The sequence below is a fragment of the Rana temporaria genome, chromosome 8 (assembly GCF_905171775.1).
Source record: "Rana temporaria chromosome 8, aRanTem1.1, whole genome shotgun sequence".
Lineage (NCBI taxonomy): Eukaryota > Metazoa > Chordata > Amphibia > Anura > Ranidae > Rana > Rana temporaria.
In genome coordinates, this window is record NC_053496.1 from 185,845,364 (window position 1) to 185,857,488 (window position 12,125).

At 45.3% G+C, this 12,125-nt stretch overlaps 1 protein-coding gene across 1 annotated transcript; it reads right to left on the reverse strand.

Moving 5' to 3' along the window:
• Positions 1-4,354: 4,354 nt before the first annotated feature.
• LOC120909613 (gastrula zinc finger protein XlCGF57.1-like) lies at positions 4,355-7,460 on the reverse strand. The gene is made up of 3 exons (XM_040321366.1): positions 7,426-7,460; positions 6,558-6,693; positions 4,355-5,977 (listed from the first exon to the last, which is right to left on the reverse strand). Exons 2-3 carry the CDS (start codon positions 6,679-6,681, stop codon positions 4,584-4,586), a joined length of 1,518 nt encoding a protein of 505 aa, XP_040177300.1. The 5' UTR covers positions 6,682-6,693; positions 7,426-7,460; the 3' UTR covers positions 4,355-4,583.
• Between the last annotated feature and the right edge of the window lie 4,665 nt (positions 7,461-12,125).

A 12,125-nucleotide genomic window follows, 5' to 3' on the forward strand; every position in this document is an offset into this window, starting at 1 on the left:
TCCTGTCTTCCATAGAGACTTCCTTTCTGGGCAGAAGTCAGAAGATCACCATCTTGTGGAGCTTAGAGGAACTGCAGTCCCGGAGAAACGTCGCGTAATGTGAACACGGCCTTGTGCGGTGTGTGTATGTACTGTAAATCCTTATAGATGGGGTCATCTCCACTCCCACCAAGGAGGAGAGAAATATTTTACTGGCCTGGATAAGCGGAGGAATTTTACCTAAATTGATTTTGAAATGAGATGACTAATTTTGCTATATGCTCTAATTTGCAATGTAGAGATGTTTACGCAAAAGTAGCTTGAATTGATCTACCTTGATAAAAACATTCCCAGGTTGCTTTTCTATCCTTGTGATACCCTCCCAAGCCACTTTTTGTATTAATCAGTGATAGTCTGTCCCCCTCTCTTTATAATCCAGGCAACCACTCAGGTGGGTGTACCAAGTATTGGAGGTGTCATGACTACTTTGCAGTAAGGTCCACATGGAAGGGCAATGCTTTGTCAAATGTTTAGGTGTCTTTATTTCTATGCTATGACTTTTTTTTCCATGAATGAACAGGAGTCCTATGTACCCACTACTTATTTACATCGGGAGCAGTATCTATGGTCACCCTTATTATTAAAGATTCCGATAAGCCACCTACCCATAGACCTCCATAGCCCCCGGACTAAAATTGTGGGTAAGAAGCCCTTGTCCTCGTTAATATAGGGACGAGGTGCTTTGCCAGGGGGGTCCCCCATGTTGAGGACATGTACTGTATGGTTCAGGAGGGTCAGGCGCACCTTGGCTCCCAATTTTCCTGGTAAGCCAGGCAGCATGCTTGGATTATGGGTTTGGTATGTATTACCTGGGGGACCTTACTAGGCTCCAAGTGTCTGGTAAGTATTTTGGGGGGACTCTACGGATTTTACCATTGCCTGCATCGGGTGGCAAGTGACATGCAACAGTGGCAAGTGACAGGCTACATCTGGTGGCAAGTGACAGGCTGCATCTGGTGGCAGGCAATGGTGGCAAGTGACATGCTACATCTGGTGGCAAGTGACAGGCTGCATCTGGTGGCAGGCAATGGTGGCAAGTGACATGCTACATCTGGTGGCCGGCAATGGTGGCAAGTAACATGCAACATCTGGTGGCAAATGACAGACTAAATCTGGTGGCAAGTGACATGCTACATCTGGTGGCAGGCAATAGTTGGGATGATTGATGCACTAACACCACACCTGTCTCACCAAACCAGTTTCCATCTCCGAGACAATATTTTAAGCCATGACACATTATGCCCATACAGTAGTCGCCGCCTCGTATTTTATTGAGAATCCGCACCATTGCTGTTTCAATCCTGACCTTTAAAGGATATGTCTGTATTACTCGCTGCCACGTCCAGACAGGAATATATCAGAGTTTACAATGGAGTAACATCTTACCAGAGGCAAATATTTATTTTATTTATATTTAGAGCATTCAGAGATTCAGCTTAACGATTTTTAATGCATCAAAAAATGTTGCAGGAAATATTTACAGAGAAGATTTTACTAAACAGTAAAATAATAAAAATTCACAGTGGGAAATTATAAAATAGAACAAATTGCGCTTGGTGCAAAATAATGTACAATATCTAGAGATGCTCCTCTGATGTTAGTAAAGAGTGGGCTTCTGTGAAAAACATGGGTCATCTGCTTGTGTGAATTCTCTGATGTCGGTAAAGAGTGGACTCCTTTGAAGAATATTTCCCGCACTCAGGACAGGAATACGGCTTCTCACCCGAATGGGATTTTTCATGTCTGACAAGCGTTGATTTCTACGGATAACACTGCCCACACCCGGGACAGGAATGTGGCTTCTCATCCATATGGGATTTTCTATCCCGACCTTCAAAGAAAATGTCTGTATTACTCGCTGCCACGTCCAGACAGGAATAGATCAGAGTTTACAATGGAGTAACGTCTTACCAGAGGAAAAAAGTTCTTTAATTTCTATTTAGAGCCTTCAGAGATTCAGCTTAATGATTTTTAATAAAACAAATAATGTTGCAGGAAATATTTACAAAAAAGATTTTTACTAAACAGTAAATTGATAGGGAAAAAAAATGAATAATGTCTAGAGATGCTCCTCTGATGTCGGTAAAGAGTGGACTTCTGTGAAAAACATTTTTCAGATGTTTGGCAGGAATGGGTCATCTGCTTGTGTGAATCCTCTGATGTCGGTAAAGAGTGGACTTCTTTGAAGAATATTTCCCACACTCAGGACAGGGATACCACGTCTCACCTGTGTGAAGTCTTTCATGTAGAAGAATCTCTGATCTCCAATGACAATATTTCCCGCACTCAGGACAGGAATATGTCTTCTCAGGCCGCGTACACACGGGCAAACATGTACGATGAAACCGGTCCGTCGGACCGTTTTCATCGTACATGTCTGCCTGGGGATTTCTGTACGATGACTGTACTAACCATCGTACAGAAATACGCGCGTAAACAATACGCGGGGCGTGTCCGCGGCGTCGCCGCGACGATGACGCAGCAACGCGGGCGGCCCTGCCAGTTAAATGCTTCCACGCATGCGTCGAAGTCATTCGACGCATGCGAGGGATGGCGGGCGCTCGGACATGTACGGTAGGTCTGTACAGACGACCGAACATGTCCGAGCGGGCAGGATTCCAGCGGACTGTTTTAAAACAAGTCCAGGAATATTTGCCCGCTGGAAAAAGGCCCGGCGGGCAAATGTTTGCTGGAATCCTGCACGCTCGGGCCTACACACGACCGAACATGTCTGCTGAAACTGGTCCGCAGACCAGTTTCAGCAGACATGTTCGGTCGTCTGTACGGCCCATTACAAGTCTGATTCCGACAATGGGCCAGATCCACAAACAACTGCCTATCTTTAGGCAGGCGTAGCGTATCTCAGATACACTACACCGCGGTAACTTAGAGCGGAGGTTCCTTATCCAGAAAGAATTTGCACCGTAAGTTACGGCGTAGTGTAAATGTGTCGGCGTAAGGGCGTGAAATTCAAATCACTAAGATGTGGGCGTGTTTTATTTTAAATCATCTTGACCCCACGTAAATGACGTTTTTTTTGAACGGCGCATGCTCGAAATCACGTCGCAAATAGTCAATGTTTTCGACGTGAACATAATTTAGGCAAAGCCCTATTCGCGAACGTTTAACGCAAATGACAGAAAATTCGACGCTGTCCCGACGTCCATACCTAACATTGCGTACACCTCATAGAGGCAGGGGTAGCGTTACGCCGAAAAAAGCCTTACGCAAACGACGTAAAAAAATGCGCCGGGCGGACGTACGTTTGAGAATCGGCGTATCTAGCTAATTTGCATACTCTACGCGGAAATCAATGGAAGTGCCACCTAGCGGCCAGCGTAAATATGCACCTAAGATCCGACGGCGTACTAAGACGTACGTCAGTCGGATCTAGCCCACATTCAGGCGTATCTTGTTTTGTGGATACAAAACAAAGATACGACGGCGCATCGTAGAACTTACGCGGCGTATCAATAGATACGCTGCCGTAAGTTCTTTGTGGATCTGGCCCAATGTCTTTATGTACACATGACCGTTTTTCAGGTTCTAAAAAATTACGTTTTTTTTATGTCATTAAAAACGATCGTGTGTGGGCTTCGAACATGCTCTATTTTTTCACAACGTTTTTAAGGTTTTAAAAAAAGGTTGTGTGTGGGTTTTAACGACGTGAAAAAAAACACGCATGCTCAGAAACAATTTATGAGACGGGAGCACTCGTTCTGGTAAAACTACCGTTCGTAATGGAGTAAGCACATTCGTCACGCTGTAACAGACAGAAAAGCGCGAATCGTCTTTTACTAACACAAAATCAGCTAAAGCAGCCCAAAGGGTGGCGTCATCCGAATGGAACTTCCCCTTTATAGTGCCGTCGTACGTGTTGTACGTCACCGCGCTTTGCTAGAGCATTTTTTGTTTCACGATCGTGTGTAGGCAAGGCTGTTTTAATGATCGGGTTGAAAAAAACGCCGACCCTTAAAAACAAATTTTTTTAGAACCTGAAAAACGATCGTGTGTACGCGGCATAAGAGATGGGACTTGTCTGAAAAATATTTCCTGCACTCAGGACAGGAATACGGATTCTCAACCCTATTGGATTTTTATTGTCGGACAAGTGTTGATTTCTGCGGATAACACTGCCCACACCCGGAACAGGAATGTGGCTTCTCACCCATATGGGATTTTCAATCCCGACCTTTAAAGGTATGTCTGTATTACTCGCTGCCACGTCCAGACAGGAATAGATCAGAGTTTACAATGGAGTGACGCCTTACCAGAGACAAAAAGTTCTTTCATTTCTATTTAGAGCCTTCAGAGATTCAGCTTAACGATTTTTAATGAAACAAAAAATTTTGCAGGAATACGGCTTCTCACCCTTATGGGATTTTTACTGTCAGTCAAGTGTTGATTTCTGCGGATAACACTGCCCACACTGGGGACAGGAATACGGCTTCTCAGGCATGTAAAATCTTTGATGCATGACAAGTTCTGATTTCAGTGGAACATTTCCCGCACACAAGGAAGAATTACCTTTTTCATCTTTATTATCATTTATTTTTCCCTGTGTGAGACACATGATGGCTGTAAAGATGGGACTTCTCTAAGAAACATTTCCCGCACTCAGAACAGGAATACGGCTTCTCACCGGTGTGGGTTTTTAGATGTCTGACAAGTGTTATTTTCAGCGGATAAGACTTCCCGCACTCAGGACAGGAATACGGTCTCTCCCCTGTGTGAGAAGTTTGATGTCTGTCAAGTTCTGATTTCCGGTCATAACGTTTCCCGCACTCAGAGCAGGTATACTTCTTTTCCCCTGTGTGAGTTCTATGATGGACATAAAGATGGGATTTTTCTGAAAAACTTTTCCCGCACTCAGAACAGGAATACGGCTTCTCACCGATGTGGATTTTTACATGTCTGACAAGTGTTGATTTCAGCGGATAAGACTTCCCACACTCAGGACAGGAATATGGTCTCTCCCCTGTGTGAGAAGTTTGATGTCTGTCAAGTTCTGTTTTTTTTTTATAACATTTTCCGCACTCAGAGCAGGTATACAGCTTCTCTCCTCTGTGAGTTCTTTGATGTCTGACAAGTTCATATTTCAATGTAAAACATTCCCCGCACTCAGAGCAGGAAAATGGCTTCTCACCGGTGTGGGATTTTTGATGTTTGACAAGTGTTGCTTTCTGCGTAAAACATTTCTCGCACTCAGAACAGGAATAAGGTCTGACCCCTGTGTGAGACATTTTATGTCTGTAAAGCTCTGATTTCCGTAGAAAACATTTCCCGCACTCAGAGCAGGAAAATGGCTTCTCCCCTGTGTGGGATTTAAGATGAATGTAAAGACGGGACTTCTCTGAAAAACATTTCCCGCACTCAGAACAGGAATAAGGCTTCTCATCTGTGTGATATTTTAGATGCCTGCCAAGTGTTGCTTTCTGTGAATAACATTTCCCGCACTCAGGACAGGAATATGATCTCTCCCCTGTGTGTGATATCTGATGTTTGACAAGTTCTGATTTCCATTTAAAGCATTTCCCGCACTCAGAGCAGGAATGCACCTCTCCCCCTGTGTGAGTTCTATGATGGACGTAAAGATCGGACTTCTCTGAAAAACATTTCCCGCACTCAGAACAGGAATACGGTCTCTCCCCTGTGTGAGATCTCTGATGCTTAAAAAAACGTAATTCAGAGCTAGAACTTTCCTCACATTCAGGAAAGGAAGGTTTCCCCTCCCCCTGAATCCCGGCCCCACCCCTCACAGTACGAGGTTGCTCAGAGTCGGAGGGATTCAATGGTCTCTCCACACTGTGAAGTCCTCCATCCATAGTGGAGCTCATTGTCTTTTCTCCTCCACAATCTCCTGTGATGTCCTCATCTTCCATTTTACAACCTGGAGATAAAGTGAGACGATCCTTTGAGGGTTTCTCCATGGCGTGTCCTGGAAAAATAGAAAAACATCATCAATATATCTGAGAGGGTTAGTTCACTTCCATTAAGATTCCATCTGGATCAGGTAGATATGAGTGAGGAGATGTTCTCTGTGGAGGTCCCAACCAGCTGGGACTCGTCCCCCCATCAAAGAACCTTTGGTCCTCCTCCCAGATCACTTCTACATTTACACAGCCTTGTCAGAAGAGCAGGAGCCAATGGGGACTGGGAGGGGCGTGCTCTTTACACAACCACAAGTCTAGGCACTGGGTCATGTGATCTCTGATAAAGAAGGTCAAAGTTCAGACTTGAAGACCCTTTACCATAGAACAAGTGACCATAGGCTTACAGCTCGAAGAAGAGGGACCGACCTAAGAAAGGCTCAATCTGTGTTATCATATCTGTTCTACTGTAACTAGGAGTGACACATAACCTAATACTGCCAGCTGAACCCCAGGACGGGTATCAGTACAGAGAGGGGACCATCATCAACCTATTATTGGCTGATATCACTCAGCTCCCGCCCTACTCTGGACTAATCAGTGAGCAGTAACAGAGCAGAGATAAGAGAAGAATATATTATGGGTCACCTGTGCTGATCTCTGTAGGAGTGTCCTCCTCTATGAATTTCCTTGTCATTCCAGCCTCCTCTGTATATTGCTGATCATCCCTCACATATGTCTCTTCTACGTCACACTCAGTCTTTATGATCATCAGATCTTCACCCTAAACCAACAGAATGGCAGAAAATAACATCTGTAACATAGAAGTATTTATGATGTGAGATCACATAGAAAATATCATCTTGTAGAGTCCACACATCGTCTCCACATGTCAGAGTGTTCAATCACTTTATGTTCCCGACCCTCAACTCCACCTACCTGATGATGGTGGGGGATGGTGTGACCTTCCTGGGTGGAATCCCGGGAATACAGAGGAGGGGGAGTGCTCTCTGGTGGGTTTCTAGGTGGATCCATCAAACTGTTCTTGTAGAGATCCTTGTGTCCTTCAGAGATCCCCTTCATCACACCATACTTCTCATCCTCCTCTTTATACTCTTTCTTAACAGCAAAATTATTATTCCAGAGGTTTTCACTCTGAATATTTAATAAAATAGTTATTGTAACTTACTTGCTTGTGTATAAATCATAACTACCAATAATTGTAAATCATCTACCTGGTCATGGTGACCTTCCTGTGAACGGGGACATCTCTCTGGTGGGTTTCTGTAGCTGGATGACTCCTCTATGGTGTCCTGGTACAGATCTTTGTGTTCTTTTAGAAACTCCTCCATCACCTCATCCTCATCATTCTTCTCTTTTTTTATCTCTTCTTTAACCTCAACTTTAGGATCTCTCAGGTCTCCACTCTGAATATAGAATAAAAATGACATCAATGGTAACAATGCAGATAATGTACAGATCCTAATGATACTATCAGTGATTGTTCCCCATCTACCTGATGATGGTGGGGGATGGTGTGACCTTCCTGTGTGGAATCCCAGGAATACAGAGGACGGGGACATCTCTCTGGTGGGTTCCCATTACTGGATCCATCTGTAGGAAACACACACACTGACTGAATACATTGTTTCTATTAGCCGGATTCAGGTAGAGCGGCGTACATTTGAGCGGGCGTAGCGCAGCTCGTTTGCGCTACGCCAACGTAAAATAGAGAGGCAAGGCCAGTATTCACAAAGCACTTGATCCCTAATTCAAATTTGGAAGGTAGTGGGCGTGTTGTATTAAAATTAGGCGTGACCCCATGTTAATGAATTCCCGAACGAACGGCGCATGCGTGCACATGCTCAGAATCACGGCAAATTTACGCCCTAAGATACGACGGCTCAATGGCAACAACGTGAACGTAACCTACGCACAGCCCCATTCACGTACGACTTACGTAAACAACGTAAAATCCGACGGCAGTTCCGACGTCCATACCCTAACATGACTTAGACCAGCTATTTGGTGGTTTATCTTTACGCCGGAAAAATGCCTTACGTAAACGGCGTAGATTACAGCATCGGGCGTAAGTACGTTAGTGAATCGGCGTATCTAGGTCATTTACATATTCGATGCGTAGATCAACGGAAGTGCCCCTAGCGGCCAGCGTAAATATGCACCCAAGGTACGACGGCGTAGGAGACTTAGGTTGGTCGTATTAAGCCAGAATTCAGGCGTATCTAGGAATGAGAATAAGGCGCATAGATACGATGGCGCATCTGTACACTTACGCTGCGTATCTGTAGATACGCCAGCGTAAGTCTTTCTGAATCTGGCCCTATGTGTTTATCAGATGATGGGGGGTTTAGGTGGAGCCTCCGTACTGCTCTCTCCTTTACAATAAAGTCTCCTCTTACCCGGTGATGTGAGGGGCGGCTGATTCTCCATCATGACGTCCTTGTAGAGATCCTTGTGTCCTTCTAAATACTCCCACTCCTCCATGGAGAAATAGACAGTGACATCCTGACACCTTATAGGAACCTGACACACACAATGATACAGTCACCATCCAGACACACCCCTTGTCTGTTACTGGATAATACAACCCCCCCTCCCCCTACGTGAATTAGTATGGGATACATAGTACCCCTAGAAATAAAGGCATCCAAACATTTTAGAAGTCTTTTAAGAAAAAATTCTAAAAATGCCAAGAACATGTCCCTTGTTGTCAATCACGATGCTCGCTGATTAGCATGAAAATAAAATTGACCCAGCGTACACGGCTGATCCTGCCGGTACTCATAGTCATAACAAATGAGCTATATAAAAGAAGGGTCTGGGTTGGTAGTGACATCTTTGACCAAATATGGCCATGGCCTTCTTTTGTCAATGTCAATGGCCAAAAACGGCCAGTGGCCGTATTTGGGCAATTATGTCACTGCTATTCCTGCCCCTTTGTTTAAGTGACGGGGATTCCCAATGACATCAATGGTTTCTAGGGACACAGCGGGTGCAAGCATCCACAGCATCCTTAGGAACCAGTGAGAGAGGGAAGTTATCATCTATAGAAGCAAAATAAACACCACTTCTATATGATGCTCGTCTCGCCTCTGAACACGGGCCGGATAGGCAGCAGTTCAGTCATTCCTCCAAACCCCCAAAAAGTCTAGGTTTGGACCAAACCAACAGCTCATCCCTACTGCTGACCACGGTCAAGGCTGTGCAGGGCATTATGGTTGAGCACCAAAATGTATCAACCACAAATTCCATCGATTTATATTCTACATTAAATTTCAATACAACCTGAATCTCATCCCTCGTTACAAGGAGACGGCTAAGATGGGAAGAAAATTGGAGGGGAAGGTGACACATCTCCAAAATGGGGACAATGTTCCGGCCCCGTAAGTGGGGGAAAGTTCTGACCCTGAAGGGGTTAATCTAGGTTTCCACACTATATATGTGTGTATCATCATCTGCTGGAGATAAAAGACATCACGGTGACTATGGAGGAAGAGGACGGACATAACGGGGGTTACTGGGTGTAAATAATATCTTATTACCTCCTCTGCAGCGACTTCAGCAACGTCTCCTCTCTAATGCCTTCTGACTCACCTTTTACTCGCAACTTCTTATATTTTATACCTGACATCACTTCCTGTCTGTAGCTGACATCACTTCCTGTCTGGGTAGATGTGAGAAGATCACCATCTTGTGGAGTTCAGAGAAACTGCGAACTGTAAACATATCCTCGTTCTGTGTGTATGTACTGTAAATCCTTATAGATGGGGTCATCTCCACTCCCACCAAGGGGGAGAGAAATATTTTACCGGCCTGGATAAGCGGAGGAATTTTACTTAAATTGATTTTGAAATGAGATGACTAATTTTGCTATATGCTCTAATTGGCAATGTAGAGATGTTTACGCAAAAGTAGCTTGAAATGATCTACCTTGATAAAAACGTTCCCAGGTTGCCTTTCTATCCTTGTGATATTCTCCCAAGCCACTTTTTGTATTAATCAGTGACGGTCTGCCCCCCTCTCTTTATAATCCAGGCAACCTCTAGTCACTCAGGTGGGAGTACTAAGTATTGGAGGTGTCATGACTACTTTGCAGTAAGGTGCACATGGAAGGGCAATGCTTTGTCAAATGTTTAGGTGTCTTTATTTCTGTCATGACTTTTTTTCCATGAATGAACAGGTTTCCTATGTACCCTCTACTCATTCACATGTGGGGGGGGCAGTATCTTTGGCCCCCCTTATTATTAAGGATTCCGATAAGCCACCTACGCTTATACCTCCATAGTCCCCAGGCTAAAATTGTGGGGAAGAAGCATTTGTCCTTCTTATAGGGACAAGGTGGGGTTCCCCTATGTTGAGGACATGTACTGTATGGTTCAGGAGGGTCGGGCGCACATTGGCTCACATTTTCCTCGTAAGCCAGGCAGCATGCTTGGATCATGGGTCTTGTTTGTATTACCTGGGGGACCTTAAGCATTTTTTTTGCATTAAGTACCCCCTTAAAATCCATACTAGGCTCCAAGTGTCTGGTAAGTATTTTGGGGGGACTCTACCCATTTTTTTCTACACTGGAACATTTTCCCAAGGGCCGTGCATTCTCCCCATTCTATATATTTACTCGCGCAAATGCTCCCGATGCTTCACCCGATCCTTTTTTTTTCACCCGAAAGCGGGCGGAGAGCAGAGTAGTCCTCGGGTATTTAAAATATGTCACTAAGGCCCCTTTCACATTGAGGCGTTTTTCATGCGGTACATCGCTAAAAATAGCGCTGCTATACCGCATGAAAAAATCATGCCCTGGAGGCTTCAATGTGGAAGCTCGAAGGCTTTCACACTGAAGCGGTGCGGTAGCAGGAACGCTCCAAAAGTCCTGCTAGCCGCATCTTTGGAGCGGTATAGGAGCGGTGTGTTTACCGCTCCTATACCGCGCCTTCCCATTGAAATCAATGGGAAACCGCGGTAATACCGCCCGCAGCTATACCGTCACCGCGGCTCCACCGCCCAATGTGAAAGCAGCCTAATGGAGGAGAGGAGAGCTGCTGCTGTCTAGTTAATCAGCGCTCGGGGAACATAACAACTTTCATTTGAATAGCTGTGTGTTCCCCGCCGCGCGTCGTCATATATAGCCCCTCCCAGGATTGGACGGGTGATCTGTATATCAAAGTGCCTGGACAAGGGGGTGGGGCTATATATGACGATGTGTGGCGAGGAACACACAGCTATTCAAATGAAAGCTGTTCTGTTCCCCGCCCGCTGATAAACTAGACGGCGGTGGGAGGGGGGGGGGGCTTTCTCTGGCCACTGGAGACCTACACAAAGCTGCAATTGGGGACACATGGCTGCATTTGGGGACACAAGGCTGCTTTTTTTGGGACACAAGGCTGCATTTGGGGACATAAGGCTACACATGGCTGCATTTGGGGATACATGGCTGCATTTGGGGACATGGCTACATTTCGGGACATGGCTACATTTGGGGACATGGCTGCATTTGGGGACACAAGGCTACACATTGCTGCATTTGGGGACATGGTTGCATTTGGGGACACAAGGCTACACATGGCTGCATTTCGGGACATGGCTGCATTTCAGGACATGGCTGCATTTGGGGACACAAGGCTGCATTTGGGGACATGGATGCATTTGGGGACACAAGGCTACACATGGCTGCATTTGGGGACACATTTTAAAAAAAGTATCGGTTATCGGCGAGTACATGAAAAAAAGTGTCGGTACTTGTACTCGGTCCTAAAAAAGTGGTATCGGGACAACCCTAATTTATACCATCTTGCCTATTAGCTCAGAATATGGCCATTTTTAATTTGATAGATTTGGCTCCCATTGATATCAGTGGGGTTGGGGTTCAGCATCTGATCTTCTTTGAAATGCGCCAAGCCCTGCTCTAACCAAACCCAGTGTCGTTTGGCTTATCTCTCCTGCTATAGAGACTTGACCTTTGATGGTACTCAAGGCTAAACACTGATCTGACTGACCAGACTGGGGAAAAGACTGAGGCCCAGATTCTCAAAGGAAATACGCCGTCGTATCTCTGAGTCCGAGCCGTCGTATCTATGCGCCTGATTCTTAGAATCAGTTACGCATAGATTTGTATTAGATCCGACCGGCGTAAGTCTCTTACGCCGGTCGGATCTTAACTGCATATTTACGCTGGCCGCTAGGGGCGTGTACGCTGAT

Bases quoted from the DNA above. Each gene is read 5' to 3' on its own strand.
- LOC120909613 (XM_040321366.1), bottom strand. From the start codon at position 6,681: ATGATCATAAAGACTGAGTGTGACGTAGAAGAGACATATGTGAGGGAT. The intron at 5,978-6,557 runs GTGACCCATAAT...CTATTTTTCCAG, and splicing joins TCCTACAGAGATCAGCACAG to GACACGCCATGGAGAAACCC.